This window comes from Dendrobates tinctorius, unplaced genomic scaffold, assembly GCF_039654945.1.
Source record: "Dendrobates tinctorius isolate UK_male_01 unplaced genomic scaffold, ASM3965494v1 ptg000075l, whole genome shotgun sequence".
Lineage (NCBI taxonomy): Eukaryota > Metazoa > Chordata > Amphibia > Anura > Dendrobatidae > Dendrobates > Dendrobates tinctorius.
In genome coordinates this window covers 204003-224065 of record NW_027361743.1, presented here as the reverse complement: position 1 = coordinate 224065, position 20063 = coordinate 204003, and the positions used below count along the sequence as shown (strand labels likewise).

Sequence of the window (20063 nt, the reverse complement as noted above, 5' to 3'; positions counted from 1 at the left end):
GACAGATCCACTGTACATTCCCGGCCCACTATTGATAGCGAGCATACCCTGGTGACAGATCCACTGTACATTCCCGGCCCACTATTGATAGAGAGCATACCCTGGTGACAGATCCACTGTACATTCCCGGCCCACTATTGATAGAGAGCATATCCTGGTGACAGATCCACTGTACATTCCCGGCCCACTATTGATAGAGAGCATACCCTGGTGACAGATCCACTGTACATTCCCGGCCCACTATTGATAGAGAGCATACCCTGGTGACAGATCCACTGTACATTCCCGGCCCACTATTGATAGCGAGCATACCCTGGTGACAGATCCACTCTACATTCCCGGCCCACTATTGATAGAGAGCATATCCTGGTGACAGATCCACTGTACATTCCCGGCCCACTATCGAAAATGAGATGACTTCAGCTCCTATATAGTCTACAGAATAACACACCACCCTCCAAAGAAAAGCAGACACTTTTTAATTATTCAGTGCTGCTAATGCTTCACTCATGTGGAGGCCGGGTTGAGTTTTCCATTGCGCCATTCTGCTACTGTCGGACATGTCAGCGCGAAGGCGAGATGAAATTGTACGGCAGCGATACTAATCCCCAGATCTGTGGATGTCATTAGTGGCAGATATTTCTTGTAAATGACTTTATCAGATGCCGGCGTCAGTCCCTTTGTGTCCAGCAGACATAACGTATGATAATGACCTTTCCATATTTCCGATGCGCCGCTCCAATTAGCTTCTTCTTCGTAAGACCTATAAGGGGGAAGATGCTTTCAGCAAACCCAACAAATTGGCCTCTTAATAAATTTGTCGCATATTTTCCTGTTCATATGTCTGCTGTGATTGCCATTTTGGCACATTTTCATGTGCCACCTTTAACTTGCCAGCTGTAGTAGAAGGGGCCGATATATGACTGTGATCCATTTGCGGAATATATTGAGCTTCGCTTCTTAAAGGGACAAATTCAAGTTTTGGAATTTTACAGAACTGGATTAAATATAATGCATCTCTGATAGAGCATTCACCTAAAGAAAGCTCATCCATATTCATTATTGTTCGCAGGCCTTCTTCCAAGACCCCAATGTGACCTTACACCTGAAATTCATCTCTGGCTCATCAGGACAATGGACGCTGCTAGGTAAACTTATCATAATACAAATTTTAAGCAAAGTGGCATTGTTGGGTATATAATCAGTGTTCATGAACTTGGAGACAGATGCAGCGTTTTTACCATTTGGAAAGAGTTGAAAAATATTAGAATATATACTGTATATATAATATGTATGCCATGTTTTGGTGATTCATCTGTGATTCTGATGGCTTGAACATTGAATGGATGCCGATATTTTGTAATAATCCGCTTCGCTACAGATATAAATCATTTGCATGGATAATTTGTTTGTGAATCAGCCAAAACAGGGGATGTTTTGAGGGGTAAAAAAAGAAATCATATGTTAACATAACATGGACATTGTCTTACAGGCAGAAAAATTAAAGTTTGGAAAATTGCAATTTTTCAACCATTGGGTTACTAACTGCATGGTGACATTTCCATGTGCATTATTCCCATGCTATGATGTCATCTTGTGTATGATACCTGTACTGTGACATCACTATGTATATTATCCCTGTACTGTGTCGTCACTGTGTATTATCCCTGTACTGTGTCGTCACTGTGTGTATTATCCCTGTACTGTGTCGTCACTGTGTGTATTATCCCTGTACTGTGTCGTCACTGTGTGTTATCCCTGTACTATGACATCACTGTGTATTGTCCCTGTACTGTGGCATCACTGTGTGCATTATCCCTGTACTGTGTTGTCACCGAGTGTATTATCCCTGTATTGTGACGTCGCTGTGTGTATTATCCCTGTAGTGTGACATCGCTGTGTGTATTATCCCTGTAGTGTGACATTGCTGTGTGTATTATCCCTGTAGTGTGACATTGCTGTGTGTATTATCCCTGTAGTGTGACATTGCTGTGTGTATTATCCCTGTAGTGTGATGTTGCTGTGTGTATTATCCCTGTAGTGTGACATCACTGTGTGTATTATCCCTGTAGTGTGACATCGCTGTGTGTATTATCCCTGTAGTGTGACATCGCTGTGTGTATTATCCCTGTAGTGTGACATCGCTGTGTGTATTATATCTGTAGTGTGACATCGCTGTGTGTATTATCCCTGTAGTGTGACATCGCTGTGTGTATTATATCTGTAGTGTGACATCGCTGTGTGTATTATCTCTATACTGTGACGTCGCTGTGTATATTATCCCTGTAGTGTGACGTCGCTGTGTGTATTATCCCTGTAGTGTGACATCGCTGTGTATTATCCCTGTAGTGTGACATCGCTGTGTGTATTATCCCTGTAGTGTGACATCGCTGTGTGTATTATATCTGTAGTGTGACATCGCTGTGTGTATTATCTCTGTAGTGTGACATCGCTGTGTGTATTATCTCTATACTGTGACATCGCTGTGTGTATTATTCCTGTACTGTGACGTTACTGTGTGTATTATCCCTGTAGTGTGACGTCGCTGTGTGTATTATCCCTGTAGTGTGACATCGCTGTGTGTATTATCCCTGTAGTGTGACATCGCTGTGTGTATTATCTCTGTAGTGTGACATCGCTGTGTGTATTATCTCTATACTGTGACATCGCTGTGTGTATTATCTCTATACTGTGACATCGCTGTGTGTATTATCCCTGTAGTGTGACGTCGCTGTGTGTATTATCCCTGTAGTGTGACGTCGCTGTGTGTATTATCCCTGTAGTGTGACATCGCTGTGTGTATTATCCCTGTAGTGTGACATCGCTGTGTGTATTATCCCTGTAGTGTGACATTGCTGTGTGTATTATCCCTGTAGTGTGACATTGCTGTGTGTATTATCCCTGTAGTGTGACATTGCTGTGTGTATTATCCCTGTAGTGTGATGTTGCTGTGTGTATTATCCCTGTAGTGTGACATCACTGTGTGTATTATCCCTGTAGTGTGACATCGCTGTGTGTATTATCCCTGTAGTGTGACGTTGCTGTGTGTATTATCCCTGTAGTGTGACGTTGCTGTGTGTATTATCCCTGTAGTGTGACGTTGCTGTGTGTATTTTCCCTGTAGTGTGACGTTGCTGTGTGTATTATCTCTGTAGTGTGATATCGCTGTGTGTATTATCTCTATACTGTGACATCGCTGTGTGTATTATCCCTGTACTGTGACGTTGCTGTGTGTATTATCCCTGTAGTGTGACGTTGCTGTGTGTATTATCCCTGTAGTGTGACGTCGCTGTGTGTATTATCCCTGTAGTGTGACGTCGCTGTGTGTATTATCTCTGTAGTGTGACATCGCTGTGTGTATTATCTCTATACTGTGACATCGCTGTGTGTATTATCTCTATACTGTGACATTGCTGTGTGTATTATCTCTATACTGTGACATCGCTGTGTGTATTATCCCTGTACTGTGACGTTGCTGTGTGTATTATCCCTGTACTGGGACGTTGCTGTGTGTATTATCCCTGTAGTGTGACGTCGCTGTGTGTATTATCCCTGTAGTGTGACGTCGCTGTGTGTATTATCTCTGTAGTGTGACATCGCTGTGTGTATTATCTCTATACTGTGACATCGCTGTGTGTATTATCTCTATACTGTGACATCGCTGTGTGTATTATCCCTGTAGTGTGACGTTGCTGTGTGTATTATCCCTGTAGTGTGACGTCGCTGTGTATATTATCCCTGTACTGGGACGTTGCTGTGTGTATTATCCCTGCACTGTGACGTTGCTGTGTGTATTATCCCTGTAGTGTGACGTCGCTGTGTGTATTATCCCTGTACTGTGACGTTGCTGTGTGTATTATCCCTGCACTGTGACGTTGCTGTGTGTATTATCCCTGTACTGTTCTGAACTTGCTGTTACCATTGGTATAGCGTACAGGGGCTTCCACAGTACATTTCCAGCTCTGTTCTCACTTTTGCCTCCCTCCATCTATAGATAACTCTCTCTGATTAACCATTTACAACTCTGTAATTCATGTGACATTTACAGGGAAGGGAGGATAGATAAGAATAGCAAACAGTTCAACAAATCCTTCTATAAAATGATTCTTTGTTCAGCAGATAACATTACATTTCATTTATTGGCTTGAGAGCTCTTGCAGCAGGGCCCTGAAATGCGGCTGAAGCAAACGCCCATGGGTGTGTTTTGTAGCTCATCCATATACTGTAGATCATTATCACATCCTAATGGATATTTATTCACAAATTTGCCCATATATACATATCACCATAACCATATAAACCTTATTCACTGACTGGATACCCAAAAAATAATTTTTGACTCCAAAATATGGTACTAACATTTTTTCTTTATTAAACAGTGTATTCAAAATATATATAAATTCATGTATGACAAGAGAGAAGTACATAAAAAAAGAGGAACTTACAAAAGCCACAGGTTTATCCAAAACATTGCCATAATGCAAGGTATAATTCATTTACCAATATATGCCCCCTTAATGGCCACTTTGTGCACTTAGAGGAGGACCGCACGCTGAAACTATCAATACTTATAGAAAGCTGCCAAAACGGCATGCCACAGTTAATAAAGATATGACAGCGTGCTAACTCCCCCAAAATGAGCACCAAACGTTATACACAATGTATTCGCATCGAGCAATTAATATGGTAACCATGCCTAATTGTGGCGTGTGGAATCCCCTGGTTCTCCTCTAAGTGCACAAAGTGGCGATTAAGGGGGCATATATTGGTAAATGATTTATATTTATAATGAAGTATATTTTTAATATACTGTTTAATAAAAAAAAAAAATTTTAGTACCATATTTTGGAGTCAAAAATAATTTTTTGGGTATCCAATCAGTGAATAAAATCCTAATAGATATAACAGGTATCAGTCTAATGTGTATGACGGGTTTGACCCTAAACTATCAAATTACCCTATTACTTTTCCCATTCAGTGAGCCATGAAGTACAAAAAAACAGTGATAGAAGTTCTGTTTTTAGTTCATTTTACCTCTTAAAAAATACAATAAAAAATAATCCAAAGTGCTACGTCTTCCAAAGTTTAAGAAGTGAAAGCAGCAGTTGTGATTTTTTTTCCAAATGTTCGTTACTTAAGAAGGAAATGAAAGTGAATCTCATTGGCTGCAGGGATCACATAACATAATGTCACGCAATCCCAGGTGCCTACATCGCTTGAACTGTCACGCCCCTCTGATCACATGACGCTGCATGTGATCGCCGATCAGCACCTATATTTAGCTTTGGGAACGCTGGTCGTGCGCTGGTACAGTTTTGCCGGTGCTTGCGCCCTTTTGGCACTGCGCCGACGTGTGCCAAACGCACTGTGTTGCATTTTTGTGCGCTCGGCGCAGCGCCGGCAAAATCATAGCACACGGCCAGCGTACCCAACGCTAAATATAGGGTATGCTGATCGCATGCAGCGTCATGCAATCAGAGGAGGAGCTGACCGGAGGGGGCGTGGCCGGGGCTTAGCGGCGGTCCTGCACTGCGCCCAGTAACGCTAGTGTGAAACTAGCCTTATAATATGAAAAATTGCTGGTAAATGTACAAGTTGTGTTTTCCTTATAGGGTCGTGGGGGAAAAAATAAAGGATGTTAGAAAAATCCATTAAAGTAACAAGGATATTATCTTACAAGCAGAGAAACATTATCATTTCATCATTTTTCAAAGCCTTCAGTAACTTAAATATTTTTTTTAATGAAGAAATAAAATCAAAAAACAGTAACCAACATCCAGAAAAATGTTGTACTAGTACAATATGTCACAAAAAGATCATCTTCGTTTCACCAGGAAAAATATGTTGCGAAGTCCTAATGTCCTAAAGACATTCCTAAAGGGAATTTTGCCAGTAGGATTTCACCCCCCCCCCCCCCCCTCCAAAAGTATTTATATGTGCATGTAGCTCTTCAAAGACAAGTCAAGCTACACCTTTAAGGCCCCGTCACACACCGTGAGATCGCTAGCGAGATCGCTGATTTTGTGGTGCCACTGCGTGTGGCAGCGGGAGACCAATGACCAGCGAGCTCCCAGCTCTCTAAGCACACTCTAGGAGCTGGTATCCAAGGTAAATAATCGGGTAACTAAGCGTGCACGTTGCTTAGTTACCCGCTGTGTACCTTGGAAACCAGCGTGCTCGCGCAAGCACGCTGGTATCCAAGATACACAGCGGGTAACTTAGTGACGCATGCACTTAGTTACCCGATATTTACCTTGGATACCAGCGTCCTCGCTGGTCCTGATCGCTGGTGAGTCTGCCTGTTTGACAGGTTACCAGCGATCATGTAGCGATGCACCAGCGATCTTGACCAGGTCGTATCGTTGTCGGGATCGCTGGTGCATCATTTAGTGTGAAAGGACCCTTACATGACCAGTCCATTCCTTCGTTATTGAGAAATCAGCGATTGAATTTATATGCAAATGAGACTGAAGAGCTATGGTAGATCTGAAGCTTCTCTCACTCCAGCTCTATTCCCTGTCCAGTGCCGCCTCTATCCGTCTGACCAGTGACTCCTTGCCTGAAGCCCACACAGCACAGAGACTGTCAGTGAAGCAGGAGGCTGCGGTGAGGTGCGAATAGAGCCGGCCTGATGGAGGCTTCAGCTCTACTAATAGCTCTTTAGCCTCATTTGCTTATAAATTCTAAACGTTAATTTCTCAGTAACGGAGGAAATGACTGGTCGTGTAAATGACTTTGAAAGAGCTACATGCACATATAAATACTTTGGATGATTATAATCTTGCTGACACATTCCCTTTAAGAGATTAAAAAGGGCAGAGCACATGTACTTTTGGAAATACTTGCCAGGACAAGAGATGATGGAAGATCGGCCTTTGAGTAATTTTCAAGCTTCATCATCTGCAGATGCCAAAAAAAAATGTGTATTTTAATATATAATGTGGCTTAAAATGAGGCAACATGGGCCAGTTATAGCAAATGTATCATCCAGCATGAGTCACGATTATAGTTTTGGTCCAAAGGCCACATTGCCATACTGAACCAAGGGCAGCATTTTGTTTTAAAAGGGTACTTGCATGAATACGGTACAGCACGAGAACCACCATCAGTACATTAATACGCCATCGTCACCACATTTTGTGTATTTTTGATAGGGATTTTGAGCGTTTTTTCTCCAAAAAAAAGCAGTATGAACACATGCTAACATGAACTGAGTTTTTTTAGAACCGTAATTAGCCAAATCCCCCTCATAACTTCAAATCTCTTACTTGTTTACATGTTAACATTGCCATGAAGCACATTATGGATTGCTACATGTGTACAAGATCAGAACAACTGTTGGCACATGAGTGCAGCACCAGAACCACCGTCAGTACAAGAATGCAGCGCCAGAAATGCCATCAGTACATGAATGCAGCGCCAGAAACGCCGTCAGTACATGAATGCAGCGCCAGAAATGCCATCAGTACATGAATGCAGCGAAAGAACCTCCATCAGTAGATAATACGACGGATTCTTTTTAACCTCTTTGTTAATGACCTTGTGGATGAGATTGAGAGTAAAGTGTCAGTCTTTGCTGACGACTCCAAACTGTGTAGAATATTAAAATCTTACCTTGACATTACAATATTGCAAAATGATCTGAATAGGGTGGTTTCACATTAGCGTTTCAGAGCGCAGCAACGGCCTGCGCACAGCCGCCGCTAAGCCCTGCCCCCTGCCGCGCCTCCTCCAGTAGCTCCGCCTACGGGCGCACGACGCTGCATGCGTCCTGCGTCCCCTATCTTTATCACTGGGGACGCAGGCCGTGCGCAGTATGCGTTTGTCGGAGGATGCGTCCTCTTGACGGTGCACCGAGCGCAACCAAATTGCAACAGGTTGCGTTTGGCGCTGGTCGGCCTACCGTCAAAACGACGCATGCGCCGCCAAACGCATACTGCGCACGGCCTGTGTCCCCAGTGATAAAGATAGGGGACGCATGCAGCGTCATGCGCCCGTAGGCGGAGCTACCGGAGGAGGCGCGGCAGGGGCTTAGCGGCAGCCGTGCGCAGGCCATCGCTGCGCCCTGAAACGCTAATGTGAAACCCCCCCTAAGATGTCTGAATGGGCAAACACTGGGTGAATGAGATTTAATGTAGATAAATGTAGAGTAATGCACCTAGGACGGAGTAATCCTATTGCTGCATATACATTAAATGGGACCATACTCGGGACTACAGATCAGGAGAAGGACTTGGGTATTGACCCGCTGACTAATATGTATGGGGCCCCCCGCCTGTAACCTGAGAGATGATGGGGATCGGGCAGTTGGATTTTCACCATCTAATCCTTTTGTTGAAAAGACAGGAGTGCTTGGCAATGTGGTGCAGGGAGTCGGGAGAGATGGCTGTTTTGTCTAGGGTCAGTGTTGAGCTATATTACGGTTTATTTAAATCAGCCATCCAGTGCTGTGATGGGACTTAACCCCTTACTTACCGCTGACGTAATAGTACATCAGCTGGCAGTATCCCTTGCTTTGAGGTGGGCTCCGGCAGTGAGCCCACCTCAAAGCCATGACATGTCAGCTGTTACAAACAGGTCACGTGTGCCCGCAATAGGCACGGGTGGAATTGTGATCCGCCCGTGCCTATTAGCTTTTTAAATCCTGCTGTCCCCCTTTCGCCCCAATCAAAATAAAACAATTTAAAAAAATCACACCTACACATATTAGGTATTGCTGCATTCAGAATCGCCCGATCTATCAATAAAAAAAAGGATTAACCCGATCGCTAAACGGCGCAGCGAGAAAAAAAATCAAAACGCCAGAATTACTTTTTTTTTTGGTCGCTGCGACATTGCATTAAAATGCAATAACGGGCGATGAAAAGATCGTATCTGCAAAAAAGTGGTATCATTAAAAACGTCAGCTCGGCGCGCAAAAAATAAGCCCCCACCTGACCAGAGATCACAAAAAATGGAGACGCTACGGGTATCGGAAAATGGCGCAATTTCGTTTTTGTTTTTTTCTAGCAAACGTTGGAATTTTTTTTCAACACTTAGATAAAAGAGAACCTAGACATGTTTGGTGTCTACGAACTCGTAATGACCTGGAGAATCATAATGGCAGGGCAGTTTTAGCATTTAGTGAACCTAGCAAAAAAGCCAAACAAAAAACAAGTGTGGGATTGCACTTTTTTTTTGCAATTTCACCGCACTTGGAATTTTTTTCCCGTTTTCGAATACGCTACATGGTAAAACCAATGTTGGCTTTCAAAAGTACAACTCGTCCGGCAAAAAATAAGCTCTCACATGGCCATATTGACGGAAAAATATGGCTCTGGAAAGAAGGGGAGCGAAAAACGAAAACAAAAAAATCGAAAAAAGCTCTGGGAGTTAAGGGGTTAAAGGCAGTGACACGAACATCAACAGTAGTGAAAGGGGTGAAGACTCACAAGACCTGAAAGTGAAGAGGGGGAGCAAAGCTCTGCAGACTCTATAGATAGAAACTGGCTCAATTTAGGCCAAAAAAGTGTCGCGGCCACATGGATAGATTGCCCATTCATCAGCAGGTCCTGGCAATGCTTTCGCTTGATGTGTGAGGTCGGGGAAAAATGTAATCAGACTTGAGTCCTACTAGATACATTTCCAAAAAGTGTTCGGTTACGTTAATGGTAGGATGATTGGTTCTTAGAGGGGTTGGGAAAACGTCTGTTGGGGTTTTATCCCTAGATTACAGCTCCACCCTGGTTTATGGGTTTAGTCTGGTATTGCAGGTCATCTCCAATACTAGATGGAAACCATAGACAAGACTGGTACTGTTTTGAATATAAATTTTTGTAATTTTTTTTTTTTTATGCATTTTTACAGACATTTTTTTTTTTTTTTTACAGAATCTCACCTCGGAGGATTTTTTTTTCTGTGTTATTTGCTGACCTGAAACTGGTTAGTACCTGTCCCTTTTACCTGCAGGTTTATAGCCCAGCCGAGCTCCACACCTTCTATATCCTGTGTTCCTAGTGATTGATGAGTCACATTGACAATCGCTCTCCCCACCCTTGTGACGAAACCCTATACTTGTGTGTAACTCTCCCCGAGGACATGCCCATCCTCTCCGACACAATAGATAAAGATTATCAGCCCAGTCCCGGGTCTATCATTAAATTGTCACTGTTCTGTAGGGTCGGCATGTTCAGCGTTTTAGGATCGGACCCAGGTAGTCCAGGTATCGGGTGGGCCCTGTTGGGATGGGGGGATCCATCTTTACCATTTTCCCTTTACGTTGAGTCCTGTCTTGAATACTTCTTAGTTCCAGGAGTCCCCACTATAAGGCTGGGCGCTCATATTGCAGATTTGGTGCGTTTTTGTCTCGTTTTTTTTTTTCTGCACAGATTTGTAGCAAAACCTGATTTCAGCAAAATGCATGAGAAACCTGACGTGTCAGGGACACGTTGAATATTTTTGACTTGCAGATTTGGTGCCGAAATTAATCTGCAGCGTCAGTTCTCGGTGCGTTTTTGCCCTTTGTTTTTCACCATTGACTTCACTCAAAAGCGCATCAAAAATGCACACTTTTACAGCTACGTTATTCCTGCCGAGAGCTGCAGAAATTTTACTCAAACGTGTGCATATAGCCTAACAGTCCGAAGATCGCGCGGTCCGAAAAAAGGCGTCTTGTTGCCACTTTTTGAGAAGCAAAAAAAAACTTTCAGATAAGCTGGAGATGTTAGAACACAAGGGTAAAATAATTCCCATAGACATCATACTGTACTGTTTAAAGGGGTAATTGGGGAGGTGACTGGTGGGATCCTTACCGATCATAGTGCAAGGGGTCCTACAGTCCCTATGTGATAGGGAAGTGAGCATGTGCGACCACTGCTCTGTTGAGCGGTGATCATGCCACTCCCAAACCCAAAAAAGTAGATTGACTCATGGTCACGCATGTGCACTACTGCTCCATTCACACGGGGGTACATGCGACAGTGTGAACACAGTCCTGGACAATCCCTTTAATTGTTAGACTAATGTATTGATGACCTGTGCATATCAGTATCCGATTAGTCAGGGTCTGACACCCAGCAATCCGCTCTCATTAATGGATGTTGACAGTGTAGGCGGCCATAAAGCTTCATTCATTGGGTAGTGGCCTAGAAGTAAACGGAAGCCGCAGTACCCAAGAACAGGCACTATACAGTGTACATCTGACTAGTGCTTGGTGTTAGGCATCGACCAATTTGCAACCCCTTTAAAGGGTTAATCCCATCCTCATGAACTGGAAGAGTCAGATGGTGCTCGGATATGCAAGCAATTTTGCAATTTACTGCTTGTTAAAATAGTTATCCGTCGTTGAGATATATTGGCACTTTTCATTTGTTTACTGCTCGCTGCTTTGGAGACCGGCCATCGTTGCTAAACAGCAAAACACAGGCAGTGCTTACAAGATCTTTTCCATTGAGCCTGTAAGCGCTGTTTTGAAGCCGATAAGGATCTTTAGGGTACTCGGTTACCTCCTAATCCCTGTCAGCTGCAGTGGTGGTCGGTCTCCTATGAACGAGCTGTAAACGCTAAAAAAAAATAACATTAAATAAAAAAGTATTAGTATCTCAATAACTGAATCTGAGATCAATAAACGGTAAAATGCAAAAGTGCTTCTAATTATAAGCTATATCCGACAAAGTACATCTATAAAGAGTGGACTGTATTAGCTCACACATTGTTTTGTTTTTTTCCTGGAAAACTGCGGTGTTTTTGCAGCATTTTTTCACCCATAGAAAGCAATGAGTAAATGCAAAATAGCATAAAAAAAACCTCAGGTATTACATTTTGCAGCGTTTTTGGTGCCCAAAGCTCAGGAACAACAGGCACTAAACTGTATCGGCATGAAAAACGCAGCAAAACTTTACTGCCAAGAGAGCAGTACAGAAAAGAAACGCACTGTGTGAACATAGCCTTAAAGGGTGAACCATATTCACCCAATGGCTTAGGGTACCGTTACACTAAGCGACGCACCGTCGCTAAATGATCGCTAATAACATATCAAACAGTCAGATCTACTCAACAACGCAGCAACGATCTCGGCCGTCGTTGGGACCTTGTCACACAGCAGCGATTCTGACGACTCCCGCCTGCGTCCATGATTTCTGAGTCGCTAACGAGGTCGCTCGTCGGTGTCAAACACAGTGATGCATGCTGGCCAGCGGGACACCAGCGATCAAAAAATGGTCCAGGACATTCGAGCACGATCAGCGACATCGCAGCGGGGGCCTGGTCGCTGCTAAGTGTCACATGTAACGAGATCGCTGGCGAGGTCACTGTTGCATCACAAAATCGGTGACTCATCAGCGATCTCGCTTAGGCTGGTTTCACACTAGCGTTTTTTAGCGCTGTGCGCGTCCATGCGCATGCGTCCTGCGCCCCTATCTTTAACATGGAGGTGCATGGTCTAGCGTATGCACGCGTTCGTATGCTTTTTCGTACACATGCGTTTTTTTGTAGTGTGCGCCTAGGCGCGCCGGACGCAACCTGTTGCATTTTTGGTCTGTCCGACCTGTCTCAAAAAAACACATGCGCACGCTCGCGCACGGAATGCGCAAAAAAAAAATCACATTACAGTCTATGAAAACGCAGGCGTGCGCATGGACATGCGCACACCTGCGTTTAAAATCGCAGGCGTTTTAAGAGTTAACATGGCTAGAAACTGGTTAAAACGCTTACGCCTAAAAAAAGCAAACGCTTACAAAACGCATGATGGATTTTTTGTATGCGATTCTATTGCGCACAAAGCGCAACGCTAAAAAACGCTAGTGTGAAACTTGCCTTAGTGTGAAGTGCCCCTGAGAATGCCTCACTGATCCCAGGCCACGATTCTTCTGACCCCAGTTTCCAGGTTTACCCAAGTGGTATTTTCTAGCATTTCCCGTGTGTTCAGATAGGATTAATAGATGAGAACTGGTGGTGGACTCAAGTATCTGACCGTCAGGGTATCGGTGTGGTATTGCCTCTTTTTTTATTTTATTTAGTTATTTTTTTTACCCATTTTGAACCATTGATTTTTTTTTTTTTTTTTTACCTGCCAGACAACTTTTAATTTAATGTTCCTCACAACATAGTGGTTGTATTTCCAGAACCCTCTGGAAATCAAATCTTCCTTATCTCACAGATCTTCCTTACCTGACCTATCTATAACAATTGACAACATCACGCTTTCCCCTGTACCGGAGGTCCGCTGCCTCGGAGTAACCCTTGACTCTGCTCTGTCCTTCAAACCGCACATCCAAGCTCTTTCTACCTCCTGTCGCCTCCAGCTCAAAAATATTTCCAGAATCTGTCCCTTCCTCAACCCTCTCTCAACTAAAATTCTTGTGCATGCCCTCATCATCTCCCGTCTTGACTACTGCAACATCCTTTTTTGTGGTCTCCCTGCTAACACCCTCGCACCTCTCTAGTCCATCCTTAACTCTGCCGCCCGACTAATTCATATATCTCCTCGCTCTCGCTACTCCTCCGCTTCTCCCCTCTGCAGATCTCTTCACTGGCTCCCACTCCCTCAGCGTATCCAATTCAAATTACTAATACTGACCTACTAGGCCATCTATAACCTGTATCCCCCATATATCTCTGAACTAATCTCCCGATATCTTCCCTCACGTGATCTCCGGTCCTCCAAAGACCTCCTTCTCTCCTCCACACTTATTTGCTCCTCACCCAACCGCCTCCAAAACTTCTCCCGAATATCCCCTATCCTGGGGAATTCCCCGCCCCAATATGTCCGACTATCAACTAAATTCGGATCCTTCAGGCGGAACCTTAAAATACACCTCTTCAACAAAACCTACAGCCTGCAATGATCCCGCTGCCTCCTCACCACTACTGGAGCTACCGCCTCACCAACACCGGAACTGCTGCAACCCCCCAACCTACTGTCTCCTTCCCCACCATCCTGTAGCATGTAAGCCCGCAAGGGCAGGGTCCTCTCCCCTCTATATAAGTCTGTGATTGTTAGTTTGTTTACTGTAAGTGATATCTGTAATTTGTATGTAACCCCTTCTCATGTACAGCACCATGGAACCAATGGTGCTATATACAGTCATATGTAAAAGTTTGGGCACCCCTATTAATGTTAACCTTTTTTCTTTATAACAATTTTGGTTTTTGCAACAGGTATTTCAGTTTCATATATCTAATAACTGATGGACTCAGTTATATTTCTGGATTCAAATGAGGTTTATTGTACTAACAGAAAATGTGCAATCTGCATTTAAACAAAATTTCACCGGTGCAAAAGTATGGGCACCCTTATCATTTTCTTGATTTGAACACTCCTAACTACTTTTTACTGACTTCCTGAAGCACTAAATTGGTTTTGTAACCTCATTGAGCTTTGATCTTCATAGCCAGGTGTATCAAATCATGAGAAAAGGTATTTAAAGTGGCCACTTGCAAGTAGTTCTCCTATTTGATTCTCCTATGAAGCGTGGCATCATGGGCTCCTCAAAACAACTCTCAAATGATCTGAAAACAAAGATTATTCAACATAGCTTTTCAGGGGAAGGATACAAAAAGTTGTCTCAGAGATTTAACCTGTCAGTTTCCACTGTGAGGAACATAGTAAGGAAATGGAAGAACACAGGTACAGTTCTTGTTAAGCCCAGAAGTGGCAGGCCAAGAAAAATATCAGAAAGGCAGAGAAGAAGAATGGTGAGAACAGTCAAGGACAATCCACAGACCACCTCCAAAGACCGGCAGCATCATCTTGCTGCAGATGGTGTCACTGTGCATCGGTCAACAATACAGCGCACTTTGCACAAGGAGAAGCTGTATGGGAGAGTGATGCGAAAGAAGCCGTTTCTGCAAGCACGCCACAAACAGAGTCGCCTGAGGTATGCAAAAGCACATTAGAACAAGCCAGTTACATTTTGGAAGAAGGTCCTGTGGACTGATGAAACAAAGATTGAGTTGTTTGGTCATACAAAAAGGCGTTATGCATGCGCTGTATTGTTGACCGATGCACAGTGACACCATCTGCAGCAAGATGATGCTGCCGGTCTTTGGAGGTGGTCTGTGGATTGTCCTTGACTGTTCTCACCATTCTTCTTCTCTGCCTTTCTGATATTTTTCTTGGCCTGCCACTTCTGGGCTTAACAAGAACTGTACCTGTGTTCTTCCATTTCCTTGCTATGTTCCTCACAGTGGAAACTGACAGGTTAAATCTCTGAGACAACTTTTTGTATCCTTCCCCTGAAAAGCTATGTTGAATAATCTTTGTTTTCAGATCATTTGAGAGTTGTTTTGAGGAGCCCATGATGCCACTCTTCAGAGGAGAATCAAATAGGAGAACTACTTGCAAGTGGCCACTTTAAATACCTTTTCTCATGATTTGATACACCTGGCTATGAAGTTCAAAGCTCAATGAGGTTACAAAACCAATTTAGTGCTTCAGGAAGTTAGTAAAAAGTAGTTAGGAGTGTTCAAATCAAGAAAATGATAAGGGTGCCCATACTTTTGCACCGGTCAAATTTTGTTTAAATGCAGATTGCACATTTTCTGTTAGTACAATAAACCTCATTTGAATCCAGAAATATAACTGAGTCCATCAGTTATTAGATATATAAAACTGAAATAGCTGTTGCAAAAACCAAAATTGTTATAAAGAAAAAAGGTTAACATTAATAGGGGTGCCCAAACTTTTACATATGACTGTAAATAATAGTAAAATAATAACCTGTCATGGGACATAAGTGAGTATATTAAAGTAATGTGAGTAAAATAATAGTACATACAGGTGGTTAGAATAAACCATGCGTGTTCCTAAAGGTGTTGTCCTATAAAGAAAATGTATTAACTATACAGAGGGTAGATGATAAATGTGTGATCGCTGGGGTCCGACTGTTGAGACCCCCACATATGAAAATAAGGGTGCCAAAGTCCTCCGGTGCTAATGAGCAATAGTAAGCATGTGCAATCACTGCTCCATCTACCATCTATAGATGTGGTGGTCGCACATGCTCATTCACACAGGACACCACAATATCCTTGTTCATTGGGTGTCTCGGCAGCCAGATGTAGAGCAATCATACTTTTTTCATCTACCCTGTGGAAATTGTCTATGGCACAACCCCTTTAATGGGGTTGTCTGGCCTTGAGATACAAGACTGACTTGTAAATCCTCGGAGTGGGCACTGGCGGGCACTGGACCGCAACTATGCGATTTGTATAAATGTTGTCACATGCCAACTAGATATGTTCAGCCTTTTTTCAATACAAATGTATTGAGCAAGGCTGGAGACGTCTAGTCGGAATGTGGCCGGGAGTATGACTTGAGGTCACATGTCGCTAGGTCTAGCCGCCTACATCGGAGATTCATCACAGCGTGTAGAGTCATAAGTCTACAGACACATAGTGACTGCACACTTGTATCCCAAGGTCAGCCAACCCCTTTATGTTAATGGATGTGGATTATTTTAAGATATTAATGGATGATACTTGTTCTTCCAGAGACCAAGGTTAAGAGAATTGAAGCAAGGAAAATCCCGTGCAGTCTTCTGTGCATGTCATTGTTTGATCGATTGCTCCAAGAAAATATTGTCAAGGAAGGTGGACATATCTCGAAATGCCTGGATGAGTATGTTGACGATTTTGTTGTCTCAGATGAACTTCGTAAGGTAAGTGCCACAATGAACTGAGAAGCTTTAGGACTTTGCATTTCCTTTCTTACCATCGTTATTTCATATAGCTGGGACATGCCACAGCTAATCGATCCTTGAAGTATGTACTCATAGACTTATCACAGCCTTGAGCAGTCCATTCTTTTCAGAATGATCTGTCCTCTGTGTGTGTTTCATTTTTTTTTACTTGCATCCTTAATTTTTTACACTTTTTTCCTCTGCAGACTCTATCTCTAATTTTCGGTTGTCTCTGAGCTAGTGGGTGGAGAGCATCTGCTACGATTTTACTAGATGCCTGCATTGACGACATTATACAGCAGTACCGAGCAGTGTAGCCGTGAACACTGCTCTGGTGTGATAATATAACACTTACAATTAGGTCCATATATATTTGGACAGAGACAATATTTTTCTAATTTTGGTTCTAGACATTACCACAATGAATTTTAAACAAAACAATTCAGATGCAGTTGAAGTTCAGACTTTCAGCTTTCATTTGAGGGTATCCACATTAAAATTGGATGAAGGGTTTAGGAGTTTCAGCTCCTTAACATGTGCCACCCTGTTTTTTAAAGGGACCAAAAGTAATTGGACAGATTAAATAATTGTAAATAAAATGTTCATTTCTAGTACTTGGTTGAAAACCATTTGTTGGCAATGACTGCCTGAAGTCTTGAACTCATGGACATCACCAGGCGCTGTGTTTCCTCCTGTTGATGAACTGCCAGGCCTTCACTGCGGTGGTTTTCAGTTGCTGTTTGTTTGTGGGCCTTTCTGTCTGAAGTTTAGTCTTTAACAAGTGAAATGCATGCTCAATTGGGTTGAGATCAGGTGACTGACTTGGCCATTCAAGAATATTCCACTTCTTTGCTTTAATTTACACCTGGGTTGCTTTGGCTTTATGTTTTGGGTCATTGTCCATCTGTAGTATGAAACGACGACCAATCAGTTTGGCTGCATTTGGCTGGATCTGAGCACACAGTATGGCTCTGAATACCTCAGAATTCATTTGGCTGCTTCTGTCCTGTGTCACATCATCAATAAACACTAGTGACCCAGTGCCACTGGCAGCCATGCATGCCCAAGCCATCACACTGCCTCCGCCGTGTTTTACAGATGATGTGGTATGCTTTGGATCATGAGCTGTTGTGAACTCATTTTCTGGTCTGCCTCTGGTTTCTGGTGAGGGAGCTGGTTGTGCTGACAGAGGAGTTTTGAGTTCTTTTTCCAGGCTCCCTCTGGTGGTGGCAGGAGGTAATGAAGCTGATCTAATTAACAGAGACCTGCCACCTGATAATGAGGATGAGGATTGGACATCTGGAGTCTCAGACTGGATTTAAGACAGCCGACTGCCTATTCCCATGCTGGTGATTTTTTCCTGCCTCCTGAGGTCTTAGTTTCCAGTTCAGTTCCTGCCTTCTCAAGCTAAGTGTTCTCTGCTAATGTTCACATTTGATTTGGTTTGGTCTATTCAGTTTTTTGTGTGGTCAGCCAGCCCCGGCTGGGGCTGTGCTGAATTTCCATTCTTATGTCACTGTATGTACCAGTTTGCTTTTTGTCCCTTATTAGATTGGCCTCTTTTTGCTCTGTTCTCAGAATATGCCAGAGTGCTGATATAGTGGGAGAAGTCTAGTGACTTCAGGGTTTTTTAGCTATCAGAAGTGTTGGACATTTTTGCAGGGTTTTTTTTTTGGCGTGATTGCAGACAGTATCTTTCCTTTCCTGTCCTTTCTAGCTAGTGTGGGCCCCATCGTTTGCTCAGCCTATTTTCCTACCTGTGTTTGTGCCTTCATCTTGTCTCACCGTCAATACATGTGTGGGGGCTGTATTCCTTTGGGGTCTGCTCTGGGGCAGTTTAGATTTCCCCTTTTCTTGCTTTAGGCTTATTTAATCATCCGGCTGTGACGAGGCGTCTAGAATGATCATAGGTACACTTCACGGCTGATGTTGTGTGGTCAGGATGAGGGGTCTGCAATCCGCGTAGTTACCAACCTCTCTGGTTTTTCTGTGACTTGGCTTGGTCTTGTTTTCCTCCTCGGTGACCCATTCATAACAATGAGCTGTGCCACGCCTTCGCCATACTTTTCTCTTTCCATCATTCTGGTAGAGGTTGATCTTGGTTTCATCTGTCCAAAGAATGTTCTTCCAGAACTGTGCTGGCTTTTTAGATGTTTTTAAGCAAAGTCCAGTCTAGCCTTTTGATTCTTGATGCTTATGAGTGGCTTGCACCGTGCAGTGAACCCTCTGTATTTACTTTCATGCAGTCTTCTCTTTATGGAAATTTTGAATATTGATACGCCTACCTCCTGGAGAGTGTTGTTCACTTGGTTGGCTGTTGTGAAGGGGTTTCTCTTCACCATGGAGATTATTCTGCGATCATCCACCACAGTTGTCTTCCGTGGGCGCCCAGGTCTTTTTGCATTGATGAGTTCACCAGTGCTTTCTGTCTTTCTCAGGATGTACCAAACTGTAGATTTTGCCACTCCTTATGTTGTAGCAATTTCTCGGATGGGTTTTTTCTGTTTTTGCAGCTTAAGGATAGCTTGTTTCACCTGCTTGGAGAGCTCCTTTGACCACATGTTTCCTTCACAGCAAAACCTTCCAAATGCAAGCACCACACCTCAAATCAACTCCAGGCCTTTTATCTGCTTAATTGAGAATGACATAACAAAGGGATTGCCCACACCTGTCCATGAAATAGCCTTGGAGTCAATTGTCCACTTACTTTTGGTCCCTTTAAAAACAAGGTGGCACATGTTAAGGAGCTGAAACTCCTAAGGCCTGTTTCACACTTACGTTTTTCCTGTCAGTTGCCAGCCGCCAAAAAGGCGGAGAACGGATCCGTGTCCGTCGAGACATCAACGGGTGCCACCGGACCGTTGTGTAGATGGGATCCACCGATCCAGAAATGTTAAAGGAACAGGCGTCATGAAAAAAAGGACCGCCGATGCAGAGAACGGGGCCGCGGGACGAGGCAGGGGCCGCAAGACGAGGCAGGGGCTGCGAGAAGAGACCGGGGCCGCGGGACGAGGCAGGAGACGCGAGAAGAGACCGGGGACGCGGGACGAGGCAGGGGCTGCGAGAAGAGACCGGGGCCGCGGGACGAGGCAGGAGCCGCGAGAAGAGACCGGGGCCGCGAGAAGAGACCGGGGCCGCGGGAGGAGGCAGGGGCCGCGAGAAAAGACCGGGGACGAGGCAGGGGCCGCGAGACGAGGTCGTGTGCTCGGGGGAGGAGGGAGATCTTAGCGGCTCCCGGAACGGCATTAACGGGTTAAAATGCTTCCCGGAGTTAAGATCTCGGGCATGCGCGGTTCAAACTGGCGGTCCGTCTGACCAAAAAATCGTTGCAGGGTCCGTCTCATCCGCCCAGGACCCGCTAAAATCTTGGCGGATCCGTAAAAAAACGGGTGGGACGGACGCCTG

At 43.9% G+C, this 20063-nt stretch overlaps 1 protein-coding gene across 1 annotated transcript in view; it reads left to right on the top strand.

Moving 5' to 3' along the window:
* The window catches only part of CFAP300 (cilia and flagella associated protein 300), a 112058-nt gene that overhangs the window by 41983 nt on the left and 50012 nt on the right, over nt 1-20063 (top strand). Inside the window, exons 3-4 of the mRNA XM_073582934.1 lie at nt 1073-1148; nt 16471-16637. Coding sequence (XP_073439035.1) covers nt 1073-1148; nt 16471-16637 — 243 coding nt within the window. The remainder of the gene's footprint in view (nt 1-1072; nt 1149-16470; nt 16638-20063) is intronic.